This window comes from Sturnira hondurensis, unplaced genomic scaffold (assembly GCF_014824575.4).
Source record: "Sturnira hondurensis isolate 20B ecotype Veracruz unplaced genomic scaffold, ASM1482457v3 Scaffold0005309, whole genome shotgun sequence".
Taxonomy (NCBI): Eukaryota; Metazoa; Chordata; class Mammalia; order Chiroptera; family Phyllostomidae; genus Sturnira; species Sturnira hondurensis.
In genome coordinates this window covers 1,023,242-1,047,584 of record NW_028077940.1, presented here as the reverse complement: position 1 = coordinate 1,047,584, position 24,343 = coordinate 1,023,242, and the positions used below count along the sequence as shown (strand labels likewise).

At 46.3% G+C, this 24,343-nt stretch overlaps 2 protein-coding genes across 3 annotated transcripts; one reads left to right on the top strand and one right to left on the bottom strand.

The window, feature by feature from the left end:
* Positions 1-528: 528 nt before the first annotated feature.
* On the bottom strand, positions 529-10,377 carry GNL1 (G protein nucleolar 1). 2 transcript variants are annotated; one of them, XM_037046873.1, is made up of 12 exons: positions 10,176-10,372; positions 9,612-9,777; positions 9,135-9,271; positions 8,830-8,981; positions 8,652-8,723; positions 7,429-7,636; positions 7,176-7,271; positions 6,577-6,771; positions 2,282-2,460; positions 2,044-2,206; positions 1,683-1,823; positions 529-1,303 (listed from the first exon to the last, which is right to left on the bottom strand). In XM_037046873.1, the coding sequence occupies exons 1-12, from the start codon at positions 10,246-10,248 to the stop codon at positions 1,059-1,061; spliced, it is 1,827 nt and encodes a 608-aa protein (XP_036902768.1). In that variant the 5' UTR covers positions 10,249-10,372; the 3' UTR covers positions 529-1,058. The 2 variants fall into 2 exon arrangements, with proteins under 2 accessions (XP_036902768.1, XP_036902769.1); XM_037046874.1 differs by lacking the exon at positions 1,683-1,823 and having other exon boundaries at positions 10,176-10,377.
* A 132-nt stretch (positions 10,378-10,509) lies between these two features.
* On the top strand, positions 10,510-16,037 carry PRR3 (proline rich 3). The gene is given in 6 exon segments (XM_037046875.1): positions 10,510-11,456; positions 12,463-12,525; positions 14,903-14,932; positions 14,935-15,192; positions 15,448-15,476; positions 15,478-16,037. Coding segments are annotated over 6 exon segments (669 nt in total). The 5' UTR covers positions 10,510-11,245; the 3' UTR covers positions 15,556-16,037.
* Positions 16,038-24,343: the final 8,306 nt, after the last annotated feature.

Genomic DNA, 24,343 nt, shown 5'->3' with positions numbered 1-24,343 from the left:
CCCTGGCCAGTTTGGCTCAATGGTGGAAGCATTGTCCCATAACCAAAAGGTTGCAGGTGCATCCCGGGTCCAGATGCGTACATTCCCAGAACCCAGCAGATTCCCAACCCAGGGGCATATTGAGGCAACTGAGTATGTTTCTCTCACATCAATGTTTCTCTCTCTCTACCTTCCCCCCTCCTCTAAAAGCAAATGAAAATGTCCTTGGTGAGGATGAAAAAATAAACAAAAAATAAAATAAATGTGCACACTATTTGTTTGCCAGTAATTATGACTCTACTTGGACACATTTAATCAACATTTTCACAAGCATTTAGTCTTAACTAAATATTTTCATCAACAGGAAGTTCTAGAATTATACTGTATGAGGCCCCAAAATTTGGAGAACATTACACATTCCCCTAATCCAAAAACTTGGATAATGACAATGGGGTCTTGGTCATGGCCAGGCTGCAAGTTCAAGTCAGACCCTGTTTATGCATCATCACAGGCTCAGTGCTTAGCATAGGTCCAAACACACAGTCAACGCTCAGTAAATATGTGCTGGATTTTAATGAATCCTGTAAAAATCTCACTTGGAGACATTAGGTTGTGACACCTCTTTCTGCTTCTTCTCCCAGGAGCTTCTGGTATAACCCAGGCTGGGCAGCAGGGGGCACCCAAGGCTGCTGCTCAAATCTGAGAAGGTATGGCAGGAACTCATAAAGGGGGTTGGATATAGACCAGGCTTTAAAAGCCTGACGTGCCCTGCACTCCCCATGGTGACACTGGCATTCCTAAGGTGCAGGTGGCAGACTGAGCAGAGGAAGCAGGTTTCAGGGCCTGAGAACCCACGGAAATAACTCCCGAGAGAACTTTACCTTTGCAGAGAGAATGCGCAAAAAGAGAGAGAAACCTCCCACAGCTGTCAGTCTCAAAGAGCTGCTCTCACCTCAGTCCATGTGGGGAAGGGGCTACAAAGCAGACAATCTTTATTCACAATTGGGGCAGCAGAGGGGAGATACCCCCAGGTCTGTCCAAAAGCAAAGAAATTGGGAAAGACGGCATGGGGCATGACCTCAGCATTCGTCCTCACCCAACAGGGTGTAAGGGTTTCTCGAGGCCAGGCTGGATCCTGGAGCTGAGGTCGGGGTGTCCTCATCCCCTTCCCCCTCCTCATCCGCATCCCGGTCCTCCTCTCCCTCCTCCTCACAGGAGCTGCTAAGCTCTTCTTCTTCCTCCTCTTCCTCCTTGTCACCTGCTGGCCCCACCCTGCCCTGCAAAACCACCAGCTCCATGGTCTCCGGATGGGATTCCCAGGTGCCTGGGGAACCGAAACAAGAAGAAGATCAGAGAAGAGTTTTGAACAAGGGACTAAAGCCAGAAAAAGATGGGGAAGAGGCAAAGACTAAGAATAAAAATAATTTTTTTTGTAGCTGCTGGAATGTATTCCTTCATTCACTCATTCAACCTCCCATATGCTAGGCACCGAATCGTTCTGCCCACATTAACTGTCACCACCTCACCAGGGGGGGGCAACTGGCACCGATTTTGTGGATCAGGAAACGGTCTCAGAGACACTTAGTAACACAGAGCTGACTGACAGGTGTAGAATCCAGGTCTGTCCCAGCTCTGTGTGGCCACAAGCCCACCCTCTCCTGCCTACACTACAGCAGGGCTGGGAGGCACACTGGTGGGCTGACCTTTCTGTTCACTATAGCCCGGGGGATGAAAGCACAGGCTGAGGCGGCCATCCAGTGCCAGCCGCAGGAGGCTGTTGGCCGCTCTGTACACATCGTTCCGTGCTGCCTTGGCTGTCTTGTAACCACGTTTCTCTGCCCAGGCTGAAGGGAAAAAAGCATAATGGAGAGGGAAGCCCATTAACCCCACCTCCCTAACACAGTCCTTCCAGTTTTCTAGAATATTCCAGGCCAAAGATCCTACTGTCCCATGACAGAAATCTAGGGGTGGCCAGCTGTTGGGTCAGTGACAGAATATCTGAAGAGAGGAGCGTCACAGGGCAGAGTAAAGGGCAAGGAGAGGAACCAGGCACATGGACCTTACCTTCACAGATGTCCCAAGCACACCAGGGGTGTTCTGCAGAGGGATCCTCAGCTTCCGGGTGGCGCAGGTGGAGCAGGACATGTACAGGGATTCGGGAGGCCAGGTAGCCCACAGCAGTGTAGGGCTCCTGGATCTGGGCAATGGGGTAGATCCCCGCCAGAACCTAAGAGGAAACAAAATGCTCAGCTCCTTCCTTGATCTCCCGTCTTCCCCCTCCTTCCCCACACTGCCCTCATACCTGCAACTGCTTAGGCAGAAGAGAGGGAAATATGAGGCCCGGGCAATCACAGAGCTTCACAGAGGGAGTCAGAAAGTAGGTCTGAAAGTATCGGGTGTGGCCAGGGGTTCTGGAGACACTCACAACCTTCCGCCCCACCAGCCCATTGATCAGAGAGGACTTTCCCACATTGGGGAAACCTGAGGAAAGCAAGGAAAGTTAACACTTGACAGATCCTCACTCTGTGATGGGAAGGATATGGTGCTCTATCTATAGATGAAACGGGAACTAAGGCTCAGAAATTAAGGAAGCAGTTTAACATTGCAAGTGACAAATCAGGCTCTGGACTTCCAGGGTTGAATCCTGGCCCCTCCACTTACCAGCTTTGTGACCTCAAAGCAATTGACTTAACTTTCTGAGCCTGTTTCTTCATTTTACTGTGTAGATATCTCCAACCCCACAGCAGTCAAGATCAAATGAGAAACAAATACAACTGTGTAGGTCAGTGCCTACAGTGGATTAAACACCCAATGCCAGTGAGACAGGCATCTCATGATTATACTAATTATCCAAGGAGAAGCCTGGAGACCATGGGCTCACTGACACTCTTGTCATGACACCATGTTCATTCTGGCGTGGATCAGCACTCTGGCCTCTCTTTGGATGTCCCTTCCAAAGATCGTTTCCTCCACCCTACCTCAGCTACAGATCCCTGTGGTCATGACCTGGAGCCTGTGACTTCACACCTCCAAAATCTCAACTGCAAGCATCCCCCTTTCTGAACTGACATCCCATCTTTCTAGATCATTTATCCTGATTCCTCCATTTTAATCATACTTTGACAATGACTCTAGTATGAGAACACTATTGAACACCCAATTCATGTCCTCACTTCCCTCTTTCCCAACTTTGATCCCATGACCCCAGTCTACAGCCAATCCCTGTCACAGACCCTGGACACCCCCTGATCCCACCTCTTCACTCCACTTTACTCACCTGGCAAAACCCCAACCCTACAAAATGCAATTCTTTCAGCACCTGCTCCCGGCAGCAGACTGCAGCTGGGGAAAGATGCACTACCATGACTGCACTCCATTTACAGCCGCTAAGAATCTGCTTTCCACAGGAGGGAGGGAGGAGGGAAGGAGAAAACAACCCTCCTCTGACAACACCCACCAGCCCCATTTCCCTGACCCCTTTATAGTGAAACACCTTCGAAGACTCATCACTTTTCGGTCACCACTTATTCATCCATCTTCTTTATGACTATAAACTCTTAACATACACATCTCCTCTTTTCTCCTTGTCTCTCAAAGAAGGGACAAAGTACGTATCTCTCCCACCTCCCCCAGGCTCCAAAAACACTTTTGCTGATGTTTCCTCAGCCCATTTCTTCTACAGCTCACTTCTTCTACCTCTGTGACTTTCTAAATAAACTTTCTCTTATAGTTTGAAAAAAGACTGTTCATATACAAAAATGCATAAAACATAAATGTGCTAGACAAACCCCATATCACCCACTCCTGTGTGATATGCATCTCCAGAGGCCCCACTGGTCCCTTCTTAATCATAAGCCTCTCCTTTAGCCTTAGTTTGAGTTGTAAGGGATTCTGTTGCTTACATTTCATTTTAGTTTTATAACCTATGTACTCCTGAATGATGCAGTTCAGTTTTGTAGCTTTTGAACTTTCACAAATGGACTTATGTAATATGGAGACTGTTGTGTCTGGCTCCCGTATCACACAATGTTACACAAAGTTCTACCATATTGTTGCCATTCTCTCACTGGCCTACACCAATCTGGCTTTCTCTCCTCCATTCCACTGAAACCCCTCACGTTCACATTGCCGAGTTCACTGAGCAAATCTCTGCTCTCATCCCACTTGATTTGTCGACAACATCTGATACAGCTGAGCACTTCTTCCCCCTCCAAAAAAGTTTTGCATTTGACATCTGGGGATCCCTGTTTCCTCCTCCTCTGCCCAACCTCTAAATACCAGCTTGGCCTCCACTTTCCACCTAGCTCCTCCCCCACACCTCCCCCAATCCATGGCTGTTTTAAATACCATTTATACCAGTGGTCCCCAACCTTTTTGACACCAAGGATCAGTTTCATAGAAGACAATTTTTCCACAGACCAGGGTGGTGGGGATGGTTTGGGGATGATTCAACCACATGACACTCAAGCTCAACTCCTGCTGTGTGGCCCAGTTCCTAACAGGCCCAGACTGGTACCAGTCTGTAGCCCACAGGTTGGGGACCCCTCATTTATACCCACTAGTGGCTCCCCAAATTTAAATGTCCCAAATCCAAATCTCCAATTCTCTTCCCTAAGCTCCAGGCTGATATACCTATTCAATATCTTCACTAGGGATATATTTTTTAAAAGATTTATTTATTTTCAAAAAGTGGGCAAGGGAGGGAGAAAGAGAGGGAGAGAAACAGTAATGTGTGGCTGCCTCTCACACTACTACACCCACTACTGGGGACCTGGCCCACAACCCAGGAATGTGCCCTAAGAATGGAACCAAAGACCCTTGGTTTGCAGGCCAGAGCTCAATCTCCTGAGCCACACCAGCCAGGGCTCCACTAGGGATATTTTTTTTAAATCTCAAATTTAATGACTGAACCCCCTCCCCTCCTAAACTCCTCCAACCTGCTCCTCTCCCACTCTTCCTATCTCAGTATTCCCAGTTGCTGAGGACAAAAACCTAAACTGGACGTGCACTACAATAGCCTCTGATGCACTCTCTGCTTCCCTTCTTGCCCACCCCCCACATTTACTATCCCCTGTCTTACTCAAAGCCCACCCTTGGGTTCTTACAAGACTCCAAAACTCTTAGCCACAGCACCTTACATAATGTGGTGTCTGATGACCTTTTTGACCTCATCCCCAGTTCTCTTTTCTGTCTCCAATACTCCAATCTGTCATTCCCACCTCCAGACCCTTTCTTTCACTTACTACCCTTGGCCCAGAGGGCCCTTGCCCCACATCTCCACAGCCACTTCTCTTCATCATTCCAGGCTTTTCTCAGGAATTTTTCCAAAAGGACCACTCCTCTTTAAGTCTCTCTCTGTCCCCTTTCACTGTTCCCTAAATAACATGATTTTAAATGATGACTCAATTTATTCACAAGAAAACAGCTCCATAAAGGAAGAGGCCTTCCTGGCTGGTGTGGCTCAGTGGTTGAGGGTGGGCCTGTGAGCCAAAGGGTCTCCAGTTCAATTCCCACCTGGGTTGCAGGCTAGATCCCCAGTGGGGATCAACCACACATTGATGGTTTGCCTCCCTCTTCTTCCCTCCCTTCCCCCCTTTAAAAAAATAAATGAAATCTTAAAAAAAAAAAAGGCCTTTCTCATCTTCATGGCAGTATCTCCTCCCCCTGCACATAGCACCTGTACCTGGTACTCAGGAATGGATGAGTGAGAGTAGCATGGCAGCCCCAAACCAGGGTGGCACGTGCCAACCCACCCTGAACACAGGCTGCCAAGACAGGGCACGGGCCTCCTGGGATAGAGAGCTGGGCTCAGAGTCAGCACAAGGGAAGTCAGAGGGAATGACTGGAATGGGGAACAATCTGTCGGCAGTCAGGCAAGTTTTTCCCAAGACAAAAAGGAGACTTATCCCAAAAGGTAAGTCAGGAGCATTTCCTAGGAGCCAACTACTCTGCTTTCCCCAATTTCTACTAGGCTTGGTCTTTTTTGCTTAAAATAATACCCTAGTACTACAGCTTTGACAAAATCACTTTGCATCTCTCCCACCCAAAATGAAAAGGAGTCCCGGGCCCCTCTCTCCCCCACCAAGAGCAGAGACAAATCTCTGGAATAAGGAAAGATTCTCTTTGACAACAGGTTAAGATGCAAAAAGAAACTAACATTTGCTAAACTCCTACTATGATTTAATGACCACTCTACTATGGACTAATTACAACAACTGAAACAGTTAATACACATAAGTCACTTAGTACAGTGCCTGGAACATAGTAAGACCATATAAATGTTAAGTTTTAACAATTATTCTTATTGTCACCATTTTTCAGGCTTTGTTAGACCCTCTCTATAGTCTTCCCTTCATTCCTCACATTTGTTTTTACTTGGGTATCACTGTCCTCATTATAAAAGTCAATCTATGACCCAGAGTGAGTAAATACTTGCTCAAGATCAGTAACAACTGAGAAGAGATGGAATTTAACTCAGGCAATGATCCTTCTACTGCAGCAGAGGGTCTTCAGAGACCCTGGAGCCTAATGAGACTTGATCAGCTTTCCTCTTTTCCAAATGTTGAGACTGCCCTGCAAGGGCCACAACCTCCTTACCCACACAGCCGATGGTCACTACCCCGTCCTTGTAGCGCTCTCGGGTTAGGCTGGCTGGCTCCATTGCTGAGTCAGACTGCTGCTCTACCAGGACTGCTGGCCCATCATCTTCTTCCTCCTCCTCACCAGAGCCATTGCCCCAGGTGGCCCCAGCCACATCACGGGCGATCTTCTCCCGCCAGCTGCTCAAATCCACTGCTCGGGGAAGGAAAAGACATAGAAGGTTTTCCCCAGGACCACCATATATCACGGCACATACTATGATGGCACAGCTTGTGTAACCAATACCCTCTGGAGTAGGATAGTGCCAACCTGTACCATGGATGACTCCCCATTCTTCACTTGACCCCACCCTGGAATCACATGCATTTCTCTGTCAAAGTTTTCTGAAAAGTCCTGGGAAGCCTGATGGCAGCTGCACTAGGGCTCCTGCCTACCTGTTGCTTCTCTGGTCCCACCAAGCCAGTCTTCCATTCCTCCCCATGGCCCCTTGCCTGTGTCCATAATAGAGGAGCTGACTTCAAGAAAGGTGAGCAAAATGACTCTGGGACTTGGATCTCCCCCATGGCCTGCCACATCTTCTTCTAAGGGGCACAAACCTTTCCCTGCCGTGATGGCTTCACAGGCTCTCAGCAACTGCTCCGGCCCCAGGGCCCGAGTCCATCCTCTCCCCCGCCTTCGGCTCTTCTTCAAAACTGAGATTCAAGGGTCCAAAAGGGTTAGCACACCCCATCTCTGTCACCACCCTCAGGTCCAAAATCAGGTACTTCATTGTCAACAAGCCTCTCTTTTCTCCCCCTTGTCCCCTGCCACGCCACCTCTCCCATGCTGCCCTTTTCATTTCCCACTCACCACTACTAGGGTCCTGTGGGATGCGGGGGTCCCGAGGGAAAGAGGTGAAAAGGACGATATGGAGCTGGGGAAAGTGCTGGTGGAAATAATGCTTCCAGGCAACCACGAGAGCCGGTGGGGCCAGATCCACCTTGTTCAGGACCAGCACCAGGGCCAGCCCAAGTTCTCCAGTCACATACTCGTAAAGTGCTGGTGGGAAATTCACAACCTGGGATAGGGTTGGTAAGGGGATGAGCAATGAGAGGTCAACCCAGAGCCCTCTGCCTCTAGCTCCCTACTCAGCAGTCATAGCTTAGAGACAAAACTCTGGTAGTAGCAGAGTCTGGGGCAAAAAGGGTAAATCAGCCAAATTAAACTAGAAAAACAAAGTAATACCTATAGGTATTAAGTAATACCTATGCATTTATGTAGGAGTGCGTGTACAACCCGTTAAGGTCCTCCGAAAGAGATCCTCTTGACATCCCTCACACACCTCCCTTCCTCCCACTGAAAGACAATAGTGAAGCGGCAAAGCAGGTCCACACAGTATCATCCAGCAGCAGAGTTTAGAGCCTTAACTACCACGCCCACATTCCAGGTGAGTCCTGTGCTCACTGATGTGGCAGGGCAAGGGGAAGCTCCCAGATGCCTTCATTATACCCCCAAGAACTCCACTCTGGGATTTTCTACTCATTTAGCTCAGCTGGACTGGGAAACAGGATATGCAGTTTTTCTTTCTTTCTCTTTCTTTCTTTTCTTTTCTTTTTTATTTTTTTCCTCATCTGAGGTCACGCTTAGTGATTTTAGAGAGAGGAGAAGGAAGGGAGGAAGAGAAACATCAATGGGAGAGAGACACATCTATGGGTTGGCTCTTATACACACCCCAATAGGGGACCAGACCGGTAACCTAGGCACGTGCCCTGACCAGGAATCAAACCTACAACCTTTTTTTTTTTTTTTTTGGTTTATGGGATGACCAACTGAGCCACATTGGCCAGAGTAGGCTACGCAGTTTTTCATCAAAGGAATAACCAAGAGGAGAGTCAGCTGGCCAGGAAAGAAGTAACAGGCTATAGCCCTGATGAATAAAAAACTGAGTCTCCGACTGCAGACATCAGCACAGGATAGAGGAGACTAGAAAGGAAGGTGGATACCTCTCTGTCTCCCAACTCCTGCCTCTGCCCTTAACCCCACAAGAATTTTTCTCTCTCCTCCTGCTTGCCCAGCCTCATCCCAATACTCACTGGATGTCGGACATCAGTGATCAGCAGGACAATGTCAGACATCTCTAACACTCGCCACAGTTGCCTCCACGTCTGAAAAGACAAGGTCAGTGGAAGAGACCCTGAGCCTAGAGTCCCTTTCCAGGCCAATTTGACCCTAGGTCACTATGCTCTACTACTGTCCCCTTTCCATTCTCACCTCCAGATTGTGCTCAAAGTAGCTAAGTTTCTCTGACATGTAAGCCCCATGAATCTTCCCGAGATACTCCTGAAAACTCCGTTCCTCCTGACTCATTAGTTGTTCCTTGGACATCTCATAGCTCCAAGGCGGACGGCGGGGAAAGTCCAGCACTGCAAAATCAAGAAAAATCCAAGTAAGTCTGAGAATAGTTTCAGGACTCCAGAGTGCATCCCAGGCCCCTCTTTCTCAGTTTTTCCTCTTCCACACTCCTCACCCCAGTCCAGTGCCTGTCTCAAACATCTAGGTGTTAAATTCTCACTCACCTGAACCAGGCTGATAGACTTGGTGGATGTCAAGCTCCAGCACCTCAGGACTGACGGGCTGTAATACTTGCTCCCGGGCTGCTCTCTTTCTCCTCTCCACCTCCTCCCTGCTATCCCGTTCGAAATGCAGTCGGTATCTATGGGAACAAGAACCAAAGCATCCATCACAATCCTGTGGCCACAAACTCCTCACTTGCGCAGACAATTTTGCTAAGCTTGTCTGTCTCAAAGGTTGTTTGCTTCCTGAGTCGGCCCTCCTCCAAGTCCATTTTTCACGTAGTATTCTCACCCTTCTAAAACCAAACTCTCTCCATCCCTCCAGAAAGGAAGATTGTGGCCCGCTCCCGTGAACACAGCGGCCCGCAGAGAACCATGGCATCCCAGCCCCACCACCTCCAGTTTCAAGCCTTCACCAGTGGCAGCCGGCTTTCCCCCTACCGTCTGACTTCCTGGTAAGCGGGGAAGGCCCACTCTCACCGATTTGGGTCATAGCCTCGCGGGCCCAGACCCTGAGAAGGCTGCTGGTTGAGCCTACGGATATGATGGGTCACACACTCCCCGTCCGAGGTGTCGGTCTGCTCCTCCCGCCGCTCCCGGCTCCCGCTGCGGCTGTTGGAACTGGATCGCAGCCCATCTTGAAGCCCTGCGGGGAGGAGCCGGTGACGCCAGTGCTGGTCGCCTCTCAGGAGCCAAAAGATCCCCTCCCCAGTGGCCCTGGCTCCCCCTCACCCCACCGCCACTTCTTTTGAGGCCCGATCTCTCACATAACCTGCTCGGGACCCTCCTGGATGTGCATAGGAGTAGTCACTCCTCCCGGGATCTGCGTTCGAGCAAGAGGGATTCCCTTCCCCCAACTCTCCATCCTTTCCCCCCTTTCATGTAAGGGTGTTGGGATGAGAGAATCCCCGCCGCAGTCGCCCGCCAGCGTGGGCGCGCCGCCACCGCACCCTCCCACGCCCCCCAGAGGGGCATAGGGCACACACCTCCTTTCAGCGGTGCGAGAGCCCGAGCCCCGCCCCCTCCTCTCGCTACTGCACTGACCTCGCTTCCGCTCGCGTTTGTCCTGCAACTGTTTCTTTTTCTGCTTCACACTAAAGGGCTTCTTCCTCGGCATGGCCCGGACCAGTCACCTGGCCCGCACTTCGCCGAGCTCCCGCCGCCTCAACTGACTCCCCCTCCCGGGGCAGCCCCGCCGCCGAGGCTGGGGACCCTCCAGGGGGCGGGGCTAGGTGGTGACGACAGCGGGCAGGTCCGGTCTATTCGCCCCAGTAGCCCGGCTGAAAGGCGGGCGGAAGGAGGAATACAGTCACTTCCCTCCCGGAGCGAGGCGAGACGATGTAGGGCGGGCTCCCGGAACGTGAGAGCCAGTGGCACTGACAGAGGCAGGAGGGAGGTGCGCGTGGGAGGATCGAGCTCGCTTTGTCACGGACGCTACCACCTAGCTCTCGGAAGAGGGGGGACGTGTGTCCTCAACACCTACGTGCCTGGGAGAAGCTACCACTCACCTTGAGGGGCTGTGGAGCGGCAGGCGTGGGGAGAGAGGGGCGTGAACAACCCGAAGCTACTTTCCCAGCCCCAGGGCTTGACCTGAAAAGGCTGAGACTGTGCGCCGGAGATTGGAACCCAGTTTGCACTTACTCTGTGGGTGGGGTCAGAGGTCTAGAACGGTGGGAGCGGTCTAAAGCATCCTGAGCGCCGCCCTGCGGGGATCCAAATTACTGGTGGGAAGAATGAGGAAAAGGTTTACAGATCATAAGGGCAAGCGCGGGCGAGGAGGGAAACCCAGATGTTACTAAGGCTTTGAGGGGAAGGTCAGAGGTCACGAAGTTGTGCCTGCAGCTGTTACCATAGTAACCGGGAGCCGGATGTGGCAGTCTTTGTGTGCGACAGCCCTCTTCACAGACCTAGCTCGAGAGCCTGAGGACTCTAATATACCATGTGCAGCCGGTCGTGCAGGTTTTTTCAGCGAGGGAAGAAGAAAGGAATTTTTCAAGCACTTATAGAAGCGCAGCGAAGGAAAGGTTTGAGATTGCCGCTGCCTGACAAAGACCTAAGGAGGCAGCTGACGTGAGAAAGCTACACAATAACACCCACACCCTTGCGGAAGCTAAATGGAGTCGCCTCAGCTTCCATGTCCACCGCACCCCGGAAGCGGAAACAATCCCAGCGTGCCCCTTCACCGTACTCTAAGGCCTGCTGCAGCCTTTGCAGCAACTGCGATGCCCAAATGAAAGAAGCAGAATCAGCAGCAGCAGCTGACGCTAGACCTCCGAGTGTCAAAGCGAGAAGAGATTGGAGAAGAAGATGATGGGATTCCTACGGGTGAGGAGCACGGGAGGATTGTGCACATGCCTGTCAGCAGATGGAGGCCATGACTTAGGAGCAGAAAGGTGCGGGGGAGGGGAAGGAGGAAGGGCGCACTCTCTGAGGCTGGGGGATGGTGTTGAGGGCCTATCCGGGATGGAGCCCTGAAGGAGATCCCTTACTTGAACCCTCAACTGCAGTCCGGCTCCTAAATCTTTTCAAAGGAGACTGGGGAAGAGAGGCTTATAGAGGTTGTGTGCGCTGCCACAAAAGGGCAGGCGAGTGAGTCCTTAGAGAGGTTACAGGTTTTGGTGACTGGAATAACAGTATGTGACCAGACGTTCACAGGGGAGGTGGAAGTGTAACTTTTAAACTATTGGGGGGAAGGGGAGGCTGATTGGCCGTAAGTTAAACAAAAGGGTCTGGATACTTTGGATAGCAACAATGTCAGGGAAAGAAAATGGTGTGAAAACGCCTAACGCTACTAAGAATATGCCTGGTTTTACTGGTTGGATTAAGAAATCGATAATACAACCAAAATAAAACAGGATTGCCATGGCTGGTGTGGTTCAGTGGATTGAGTGCTGGCCTGTGAACCAAAAGGTCGCTAGGTTTGATTCCCAGTCAGGGCACATGCCTAGATTGTTGGGCACATCCCCAGTAGGGGTGTGTGAGAGACAACCACACATTGATGTTTCTCTCCCTCTATTTCTCCCGCCCTTCCCCTCTCTCTAAAAATTTTTTAAAATATTTTATTGCTTTTTAAAAAGAGGGAAGGAGAAAGAGTGGGAGAGAAACATCAGTGTGTGGTTGCCTCTCATGTGTCCCCTACTGGGGGCCTGGCCTGCAACTCATGCATATTCCCTGACTGGGAACTGAACCAGCAACCCTTTGCTTCACAGGCCTGTGCTCAATCCACTGAGCTACACCAGCCAGGGCAAAAAAAAAAATTTTTTTTAAAGAAGAACGGGGTCATCAGTCCCTCAGTTCATTATAATGACCATATTTTTGTGTCTTCTCTTAGGACCACCCAGCCTTCTGGGCCCTCCCACCATGGCCAAGGGAAAGCCCGGTGGGCCCAAGTCAGGTGAGGAGGAAAGGACCCAAATCCTTTGCTTATGTCCTAGAGAAGGGAAGAACTAAAACCTAGGAAAGACTTAAAAGCAAAAGATGAGGGATTCGGCACCTAAATGAAGAGATGTTGTGCATTCACAGGTTGGAAAACTCAAGTTGTGAAAATGTCAGTTCTTCGTAAATTAATCTGTATAGTCAGTGCATTCCCAGTTATAATCCCTATAATTTTTGTGGAAATAAACATTCTACATTATTGTATGGAAATGCAGAGGATCACGGTGAGAGACTGCAAAGATAATCTTGAAGTGAAAGGGCTTGCTCTGAATATCCAGACCTAGTGTAAAAAGCTAGTTATGATGTGGTATTGAAGCAGGGATAGACATGTAAGTCAATAGAACAGCATAAAGGGTCCAGTAATAGGCCCACACATATCTGAAATAGTGGTCTTTTCGGTTAATGATGATAGATGATAGATTAATTGAATATTCATAGGGGGAAATGAAATTCAATTTATTCATACCATATACAAACATCAATTCCAAGTAGAATCTAGATCTAAGTGTAAAAGATAAATAATTCTAGGAAATAAATATATTACATTGTCTTAGAGTAGATAAGAGTTTTTACACAGGAAAAAACACTAACCATAAATATTTATAAATTGAACTACATTAGAAAATAAACTTCTTTTAACCAAATGATACCATTAAGAAATTAATAGAGTAAGCCCTGGCTGGTGTAGCTCAGTGGATTGAGCGCGGGCCTGTGAAGCATATGGTCGCCAGTTCCATTCCCAGTCAGGGCACATGCCTGGGTTGCAGGCCAGGTCCCTAATAGGGGACACATTGATGTTTCTTTCCCACTCTTTCTCCTTCCCATCCCCTCTCTCTAAAAATAAATTTTAAAAAATATTTTTTTAAGTTAAAAAAATAAATTAATATAGTAGAAGATACTTACAACAAATGTAAGCAATAAGGAGCTCAAATCTAGAATATATGAAGAACTCTTATGGACAGCCTGTTAGAAAATTGGTAAAAGACTAGAATAGCCATCTCATAAAAACTGAAATTTAAACGGCAAAAGCAAGTGAACAAAACATCATTAGTTGACAAATAAATGCAAGATAAAAGTATACCACTCTGAAATTGAAGTGCTTGTGCACTGTTGGTGAGATTATAAAATGGTACAACCACTATGAAAGACAGTATAGAAGTTCCTGAAAAAATTAAAAATCGGGCCTGGCAGGTGCGGTTCAGTGGGTTGAACACCAGCCTGCGAACCAAAGGGTTGCCAGTTTAATTCCCAGTCAGGGCACATGCCTGGGTTGTAGGCTAGGTCCCCCATAGGGCTGTGTGAGAGGCAGCCACACACTATATTTCTCTCCCTATTCCTCCCTCCCCCTCTCTCTAAAAATAAACAAATAAAAAAATAATGCTTAAAAAAAAACCTTCAAACTCAGCAGAATTGCAGAATATCAGACAGATTGGCAATATCCAGAGTTGTCAAGGCTATAGGACAACTGCTAGTCAGGGTATAAATTGGTAGCCCTGGCTGGTGTAGCTCAGTGGATTGAGCGCGGGCCTGCTAACCACACGATCGCTGTTCGATTCCCAGTTAGGGCACATGCCTGGGTTGCGGGGCCAGTTCCCAGCAGGGGACTCACGAGACGCAACCATACATTGATGTTTCTCTCCTTCTCTCCTTCCTTTCCTCTCTAAAGATAAATAAATAAAATCTTTAAAAAAAATTGGTACAACCACTTTGTAAAAAGTTTGAGACTTTATTAAACTTGAGCATACATATACTATAGGACCCAGTAATGCCTCTACTATATATACACTCAATAGAAATGCTTACATATGTTAACAGAGATGTGTATAAAAATGTTCATAGCAGCATTTTTTGTTATAGCCCCAAAGTGGAATCTACCCACATGTCCACCATCAGTAAAATGGATGAATAAGTTGTGTATACTTGCATTTGGATACTACACTGCAATGAAACGAACTCCTGCAGCAGGCCACCTGGATGAATCTCACAAACATGATGTTGAGCAAAAGGAGCCAGACACAAAAGAATGCAGACTGTATGATTCCACCTATGCAAAGTTCAGAAAACTAACTGGCAAAAACCAACCTACGGTGCTAAAAGTCAGGATAGTGGTTACCTTTGGGGAGGAGGTTAATAAGGTCCTATCCCTTCACCTGGGTGGTGAAAACACAAATATGTTTACTTTGGTGATAATTAAGTTGTGCACCTGAAATTGGTGTATTTTTTTGTGTTTATAATGTACTTCAATAAAAAGTAAAGAAAACAAAATTAGGGTTTATCAGGTTTAAGTTAGCCGTTGATCACCTTTCCATGGTGTCTCTCTCTCTCTCCCTCTCTAGCTCTTCACAGAGGTCCTCCAGGATCAAGGGACTGATGATTCTACCACTGCTGACTCTCCCACCTCCTCTCCGAAGCAGAGGCCCAGTTTGAGATGGCTTTGCCCCCAGGTGTGGCCCATATGGTCATGGTTGGTGGGGGGTCAGTGCTGAGCCTCCTTTTCCCATACCAGGCTATAGTAATCCCTCCAGAGGGGGCTTTCACAAAGAACAGAGACAACCTCAAAGACTCAGAAGCTGGCCACTTGTCAAGAATACCTGCCCTCCCAAGAATGAACCCCAGATTATGGAAGGTGAGACCCATTTTTGTTTATGCCTTGTACATTTAATACCCATCACTCCCAGAGTGACCATGACTCTTTTCCTTTGGGCTGTCCTTTGTCCTCTTAAAGTGTGGGAGTAGGCCTGAATGTTTTTCTCCTAGGAGAAATACCACCATTTCAGAATATCTGGAAATGGTAGGAAATAGGAAGTCTGACTATACTCTGTATCTCTACTGTTGTTTTCTTTCTTACATTTTATATTGACCCATTTTCATGTGTTCACAGACAAATCTGACTGCTCTGTTTGCCGACATTTTTGCCAAAAAGGGCCACTGTCGATATGAGGACCTCTGTGCCTTCTACCACCCAGGCGTCAATGGATCTCCTCTGTGAGACTGTGTTCCCATCCAACCTGGAAGGAGCCCTCTATGCCCTATCGGCCACATATTTTCCCTGTGGCCCTGTAATGGCTACTGTGATGTTGTTCAACCCACCACCTCCCAGTCAGTGACACCCACCCCTATTTACCACCTCTCCCATTTGGGGTCCAGAGTTGTGTTTCATCACCGGTATACAATGTGCGCTCTTCTGATCAGCCTCCAGAGACTTGCCTTCAGTATCCCATCTTTGTTCCTTTCAATTGCTTCCTGGATCCTTTCTCCCTTGCCAACTGACTGCTAAGCAGGAAATTTACTTGGTACTGTTTCTTGTGCAATTGTCCATCAAGCCCCCAGTATTGCCCTCAATTCCTGAGCCCTGGAGCAGTTTCCTACCATTCCCTCCTTCTAGCTGCTTGTTTTTTTGGTTTTTTTGTTGGGGTTTGTTTGGTTTTGGTTTTTTTTTTTTTCAGTTTTTTTTTAATTTATTTAATTATTTTTCAAGTACAGTTTTCTGTCTATTACTCCCATCCCATCCCATCCCACCCAGCTGCTTGTTTTGAGTCCTTTATATGAGATACCTCCTGCTCCCAATGTTAGCAGCTGCTCTGTGAATCTCCCCAGGTTGTCTGACCTGGGGTCAAGTTTCAATGACTGGTACAGAGTCACTCCCTGAAAAGCCACTGTCCCTGCTTTTGGATTTTGTAGTTTCACCATCAGTAGCATGGCCCCCGCCACTGTGGTCTGTGATCACTGTGCTTTGTGAAAGAAATCTGCATCCCCTCATAGTCTTTTTCAGTGTCCATGGCATTTCTGTGGCTTAACACACTAGAGTATTTCTGCCAAATGAGTGAGGTTCTTGGTGCCCTCTACACTTGCCTCAACCCCAAAACGGGAGAACTGTCAAACTTCCCACAAGAGTGCTTCCTTGGCCTCATGAGATGTCCTCTAAAGCCTCTGGTGGGCCTACCCCATGCCCTCTACAGCCCATTTTAGTTAGACTGCATCACTGTGAGGCCACCAGGCTTTTTTGAATTCTGTGAATTTCCACCTGACCTGTCTTTGGGTGGAACCTGGACAGTATTGTCCTCGCCCAACCTCTACTTCCCTGGCACTGGTTGTTTTCTGTGAAAACAACAGTGAACAGGCTGCTGTGAACTGACCCTGAGGATATGGGTCAGGAGTTGTTAGGGCAAGAAGGAGGGTTGTTGAACTGAAAGTGAATTTTTTCTTTTTAAGATATTTTATACTAGTAATAAATGCAGTGGAAATGAACATTTTCTTTTGTTCCTATGTTCCAGTCATCTCTGGAGGTGCAGACAAGGCTATTGGTGAAGTCATTGGGGTTTTTTTAAGCATTTTTTGAAGACTATTTTTAGACAGGGGGAGGGAGGGAGAGAAACATCATTGTGTGGTTGGTGGCCTCTTGCACGCTCCTACTGGGGACCTGGCCTGCAACCGAATCAACCCAGTGACCCTCTGGTTTGCAGGCCCGCACTCAGTCCACCAAGCCACGGACCAGCTAGGGCTTGAAGTCATTTATACTTCATTTAGTTCATACGTAGTGCTGATGGGGAAAGGCAAAGCTTAAGTTTCTTCCAGGCTGAAGGAACTAGTAGGGGTCCTGTTAACTAGACTAGGCTGCATTATATTAAGGGTAAAGTTTTGTGGGGAAAGAGGAATAGCCAGGTATCCATGGAGTAATTTTTAAATATCTGTGTGTATAAATTTGATATTTATGGAGTGGTGATGACAGCAGTCTTTCAATAAATATTTTTGGGGCCAGGCACTATATTAGGGACTAAAGACAGCAGCAAAAACCAGTGAGTTGAAAATCCACAGGGCAGGATGTGTTCATCAACAAAAATCACAAATGTACCCTGGCTGGTGTGGCTCAGTGGATTGAGCACCCAGCCTGTGAACCAAAGGGTCATTGATTCAATTCCCAGTCAGGGCACATGCCTGGGTTGCAGGCCAGGCCTCATTAAGGGGCTCATGAGAGGCAACCACACACTGTTTCTCTCCTCTCTCTAAAAATAAAATCTTTTTAAAAATCACAAAGAGTGTAAAGTTAGACTTGTCAAAAGTACTGTAAAGAAGCAAAATGTGATAAAAGGGGGAGGATGTGATAAAGGTTCCCTCTGAAGATGAAAACAGGCAAGCTCTGAAGGATGAATAGGAGGTGAAGTGGGACAGTTTAGTCCAGGCAAAGGTGAGAGACAACATACAATAAAGTTGCAGGATACAAAATTGATGTAGAAAAGTCCTTTTGTAATTGCAACCAAAAAAACCAAAATACCTAGGAATAAACTTAAAGGACATGAAACACCTATATACTGAAAATTACAATGTATTATTAAAAGATAGGAAAAGACAAACATGGGAAAATATTTTGTTTATGGGTTGGAAGAATTGGTATAGTTAAAATGGCCATAACAAAAGTAATATACAGATTTATATGGAAACGCACAAAATCCAAATAGCCAAAGCAATTCTGAGAACAAGCTGGAGGTATACTACCTAGCTTCAAATTACACTACAGAGCTAGGATAATCAAAACATGGTATTGGCAGGAAGACATCGGTGGAAGAGAATTGAGAGCCCCAAAATCAAACCACATGTATATGGACATAATTATTCTTCTTTTATTTATCTTTAGTGGGGAAGGGAAGGAGAGAGGGAGAGTATCAATGTATGGTTGCCTTTCATGGGTCCCCTGCTGGGAACTGGCCTGCAGCCCAGGCATGTGCCCTGACTGGGAAGTGAACATGGTACTCTGGTTTGCAGGCCCACGCTCAGTCCACTGCACTACACCAGCCAGGGCCTGGACAGATAATTTTTGACAAAGGAGCCAAAAACACAACAAAGGGGGAGAAGTATCTTCAAAAACAGTGCTGGAAAAATTGGAAAGCCATATGCAAGAGAATGAAACTATAGTTTGTCCCCACATACAAAAATTAAAAGTGGATCATGCCCTGGTTGGTGTAGCTCAGTGGATTGAGTGTGGGCTGCGAACCAAAGGGTTGCTGGTTTGATTCCCAGTCAGGGTACATGCCTGGGTTGCAGGCCAGGTCCCTATTGGGGGCCATGTGAGAGGCAACCACGCATTGATGATTCTCTCCTCTTCCTTCCCCTCTCTCTAGAAATAATTAATTAAAAAACTAATACTAAAATGTTTTATTTTGAAAGAATTGCTTTAAAAAACTAGATCAAAGACTTAAATGTGAGATCTGAAACAATAAATTACATAAAAGAAAATATAGATACTAAACTTATGGGCCTTTGTTGTGGAGAACATTTTATATGTTTGACCCCAAAGACAAGGGAAGTAAAGGCAAAAATAAGTGAATGTGACTGTGAAATTAAACAAGCTTCTGCACAGCAAAAGAACTAACAACAAAATATTGATAAAAAGGCAACCAACTGAATGGGAGATGATATTTGCAAATAATTCCCACAAGGGATTAATACTCAAAATATATTTTGAATAATTAATTTAACACCAAATAATTCAATTAAAAAATGAGCAGAGGACCTAAACAGACACCTCTCCTCAAAAGATATACAAGCAGGCCTGGCTGGTGTAGCTCAGTGGATTGAGCGCGGGCCTGCGAACCACACGATCACGGTTCGATTCCCAGTCAGGCCACATGCCTGGGTTGCAGGCCAGTTCCCAGCAGGGGACTCACAAGAAGCAACCATACATTGATATTTCTCTCCTTCTCTCCTTTCCTTCCTCTCTAAAGACAAATAAATAAAATCTTTAAAAAAAGAGAAAGATTTACATTAAAAAATACGTCTTAAAAAAAGACATACAAGCAGTGAACAGATTTATGAAAAGATGTTTAACCTCACTAGCTATTAGGAAGATACAAATCAAAACTACAATGAGATACCACCTCATACCTGTTAGAATGGCTATTATCATCAAGACAGGTAATAATGTGTTGGAGAGGTTGTGGAGAAAAGGGAACTCTCATTCACTGGTGCTGGGAATGTATATTGGTACAGCCTGTGGAGAATGGTCTGGCAGTTCCTAAAAAAATTAAGAATAGAGTCACCAGCCCTGGCTGGTGTAACTCAGTGAATTGAGCACGGGCTGAGAACCGAAGAGTCGTCAGTTTGATTCCCAGTCGGAGCACATGCCTGGGTTGCAAGCCAAGTCCCCCAATGGGGGCCATGTAAGAAGCAACCTCACACTGATGTTTCTCTCCCTTTCTCCGTCCCTTCCTCTCTCTCTCTAAAAATAAATAAAATTTAAAATATATATATATATATTTTTAAAAAAGAATAGAGTCGCCATATGACACAGCAATCCCTCTCCTAGGAATCTACCAAAAAAACTAAAAAATATTCACAAAAATATATACATCCCTATCATTAAGCATTATTTGCAGTGGCCAAGACATGGAAACAACGAAAGTGTCCTTCAATAGAAGATTGGATAAAAAAAAAAAAAGATATGGTACATTTATGCAATGGAATACCACTCAGCCACAAGAAAAGATGAAATACTACCATTTGCAACAATACAGATGGACCTTGAGAATATTATGCTAAGTGAAATCAGTCAAAAAGAGCTAAGAACCATATGATTTCACTCATATGTGGGATACAAAATTGAAATTCATGGACACAGACAGCAATGTGGTGGTAGCCAGAAGGAAGGTGGTGGAGGACAGGAGGTGGAAGGGACCTAATATATGGCAACAGAAGATAGACTCTAGGTGATGGGCACACAGTGCAATATACAAATATAGTATAGTAATGTACACTTGAAACCTATACAATCTTATTAACCAATGTACCCCAGTAAATTTAATTTAAAAAAAAACAGGTGAGAGAAGTGTGAGGTTAGGCAGAAGAAAGGAGTTACACTACTTGGGGCCTTACAAAACAACGTTTGGGGGCTTTTAAGAATGAAGCCTTTGAAGAGTTTCAAGCAGGCCAGTATCACAGGTTAAATTGGTTTTTCTTTCTTAAAAAAAAAAAAGACTTTATTGCCCTGGCTGGTGTAGCTCAGTGGATCAAGCATGGGCTTCGAACCAAAGGGTCTTGTTTGATTTCCAGTCAGGGCACATGCCTGGGTTGTGGGCCAGGTCCCCAGTGTGGGGCACATGGGAGGCAACCACACATTGATGTTTCTCTCCCTCTCTCTCCTTCTCTTCCCCTCTCTTTAAAAATGAATTTAAAAAATTATTTTTTAAAAAGACTTTATTTACTTATTTTAGAGAGAGTAGAAGGGAGAAAGAAAAGAGAGGTAGAGAAACATCAATGGGTTGCCTCTGGGCCTGTAACCCAGGCATGTGCCCTGAATGGGAATTGAACCAATGACCCTTTTGTTCACAGGCCAGTGCTCAATCCACTGAGCTACACCAGCCAGGGTTAGATTGGCTTTTCAAGAATATCAGTTCAATGTAGGGAGCTGGTCAGGCCTGGAGGTAAAGTTAAACGTTACTTCAGTAATCCAGGTGAGCTTCAGTGGTGGCATCAACTCTGGTTGTAGAGTTGAGGAAAAGTGGAGTTTGGGAAATAAGAGGATAAAATGCAAGTATGTTAGGTTTGGAGAGGTAGTTCTGGCTTACATAACTAGGGGCCATTTGAAAAGAAAGGTATTGAGGACCTGGCTGGGGTGGCTCAGGAGATTGAGTGCTGGTCTGTGAACCAAAGAGTCACTGGTTTGATTCCTAGTCAGGCATATCTGTGAGTTGTGGGCCTGGTCTCCAGGAGGAGGAGAGCAACAGACAAATGCACATTGGTATTTCCCTCCCTCTCTTTCTCCCTTCCCCTTTCTAAAATTATGTAAGTAAAATTTTTAACAAAATAAAAAGGTATTGGGAAAAAACAGGCAGAATGCCACTAATTTCCTTTTGAAATGGTTGTGTCTGAGCTGCATTTTTAAAGACATCCAAGGGAGGATGCAGTTGTAGTTTTGGTATTCAGATGAAAAGGAAGCATGCATCTGAGTTTTCTGCATCTAGGTGGTGGTTGAAGTAATGAGCATGAATATATTTATCCACTGTAAATATTATGTACCTATTATGGCCCAGTTTTTCAACTATAAGTTCAATTGTAACAGAAACCAAATAATATAGTTTACTTCTCTCACAAGTCAAGAGATAGACGGACGGTCCAAGGCATGTATGACAGTCATACCACTACAAGGTCCTTGGGTATTACCTCCCCCCAGATTTCAGCTCCACAATTCCTGGGGTCAGACCCTCCTAATTCACAGCAAAACTCCAGTTTGCTCATCCATGCTCCAAGCCACAGAACTGAGGAAGGGTAGAGCACACCAGCTGTCTTGAAGGAAACTTCCTTGGAGCTAACATACAGCTCTTCAATTTATATGCTACCAGCCATAACTTAATCCTGTGGTCAGTACTTAGCCACCAGTGAGGCTTGGAAAAGTACTCCATTCAGGCAGCCATGTGCTGAGCAAAATATTGAACTTTCATCAGGTGAAAATGGGATAGGATGAATATCTTCTACCAGCCACTCCCCGATAAAATTTCAGGATGCATTAGAAAAGAAGACAGTAAAAGTGACAATCCCCTTCCAGTGAGAGGTCACCAGGGACAACACACCTATAGTCAAGCAAAGTTTGGTTTATTAACTCTAAAGACGTTATCTCATTACAAGGGTTAGGGATGACAGATTAGGGTCTGTGTTAGGTGATTGGGGGAAGGTTCAAGAAAGGGGATTTGTTCTAGATTGGGAGCTCTTGGGAAGTAGAGGCAAGTCTACAACTGCACATCTTGATTAAATCTCATCTAGAAGGGAGGAAAAACACCTTGGCAGGAGTGCTCAGTGGATTGAGCACTGGCATGCAAACCAATAGAGGGCGCACAAGAGGCAACCACACATTGATGTTTCCGCACTTTCTTCCTCCCCCTCTGTCTAAAAAAATTAATAAAATCCTTTAAAATTAAACATGGCTAAAGCTTTAACTTGGCAAAAAATAAAAAAGCAGCCATCACTCATTGCAGCCAAGAGGAGGCTGTTTACTATGGTTTAGTACGGTGACCTTGTTTATGTCCATGCTTAAACAAGATTATGAACTTTGTCTTCATTGCTATCACTGGGTGACCTTGCCCACCGCAGGTGTCCTGTGAGGCTCATGATGAACATGAACATGCATGTCCTAGCTGTGAGTGCCAGGCCATTTCCCAGTCAGCAGGGCCTATTTTTCTCAAAAAATAAACAAATAATTACAGATCGTGATTAATTATATAAAGGAAATAAATAGTATATTACATAGAGCAGGGGTGTCAAACTCATTTTAATTGGGGGCTACATCAGCCTCACAGTTGCCTTCAAAGGGCCCAGTGTGATTTTAGGAATGTGTAAATGTAACTACTTCTTCACAGTTAAGTGAGAGCTCAGTGCTGCTGCCTGGTGGGAACAAGGTGGAGGGCCAGATTCAGCCTGAAGGCCTGTGTTTTCCACCTGTGGCATAAAGAATAACACTTGGGGGCTGCTCAAGACATGGTGGTTAGGAAAGACCTGGCTGAAGAATCTGTAGCTAAAGTTACCTGAGAGGAGAACATCAGGTGGAAAGAAAAGAGGGTCCAGAACTCAGTCTTGAAGAAACTGACATTAATGGGCAAGTCAAGACGGACAAGGATGAGCCAGACAAATAAACATGAGGTGTGGCCAGAGAGGCAGGAAAGATCTCAGCGTGCAGTGTCTTGTGGTTGCTCTGTGTTCTTCATATGTATTGTCTTATTTAAGCCTCACATTCATTCAACGAATGCTTTAGTGCCTTCTCTGAGCTAGGCGCTAGGTGCTAGGGGTGTACCAATTAAAAAGACAAAATTCTTGTTTATATGGTGCTTATAGTGTATTGAGGATGATCAACAATAAGGACATGTGTAATATAATCTTAAGTAATAAGTGCTCTGAAGAAAAACAAAGTGGCCCTGGCTGGTGTAGCTCAGTGGATTGAGTGCGGGCCTGCGAACCACACGATCGAGGTTCGATTCCCAGTCAGGGCACATACCTGGGTTGCAGGCCAGTTCCCAGCAGGGAACACACCAGAGGCAACCATACATAGATATTTCTCTCTCTCTCTCCTTCCTTTCCCCTCTAAAAATAAATAAATAAAAAAGAAAGAAAAACAAAGTGAAGGAGGAGAGTGATAGGTCAATACTACAATACATAGGGCTTTGAGGAGGTAGCGTACAAATAGATAGAGCCCAACACTAAATGAGAAGGCAACCACATGAATATCTGGAGGAAATGCATTCCAGGTATAGAGAACAGCAAGGGCAAAACCTCTGAGGCAGAAATGAGTCTTAGTGTTTGAAATAAAAATAGAGAGCCATGCTGGTTTGGGGCAGAGTAGGACCCCTGCAGCCAGCTGAGAGATCTACGAGGTTTCATCAGAGTAAGGGTCCCCTCTTGCCCAGGTGAAAGAGAGAGCCTGCGGTTTCAAGTGCAGAACCCCTCTTTCCCAGGTGAAAGGGAAAACCACGAGCTTTGACAGAATGTGGACCTCTGCAACCATGTAAAGAAGAAAGCCACACGCTTTTGGTCAGAGTGCTAACCCCTGCAACTTTGGTAGAAGAGGCCCACGCGGCTTTGGAGCGCTCCCTTTGGCCTCGTGCCCTATGGAAAGCAGGAGAGACTTTGACTGGAACTTGGTACAAAGAACTCTTGCCAGTGGAAGGTGCTGAATGACTTTGGATTAATTGGAGATCCTGCCTAGATGGTCAACACAGCTGATGATACCAGCGACCTTGAAAAACAGACGTGTGCTCTTTTCCTGATTTACATACCCGGAGTAGGGAACACTGTGTGTG

What these genes read in the sequence shown, in the direction of transcription:
- GNL1 (XM_037046873.1), bottom strand. Translation starts at nt 10,248, where the DNA reads ATGCCGAGGAAGAAGCCCTTTAGTGTGAAGCAGAAAAAGAAACAGTTG. An exon ending in AGTCTATCAGCCTGGTTCAG is followed by an intron (nt 8,982 to 9,134) that starts GTGAGTGAGAAT and finishes TTGATTTTGCAG; the next exon opens with TGCTGGACTTTCCCCGCCGT. An exon ending in AGTGACCATCGGCTGTGTGG is followed by an intron (nt 2,461 to 6,576) that starts GTAAGGAGGTTG and finishes TGCTTTCCTCAG; the next exon opens with GTTTCCCCAATGTGGGAAAG.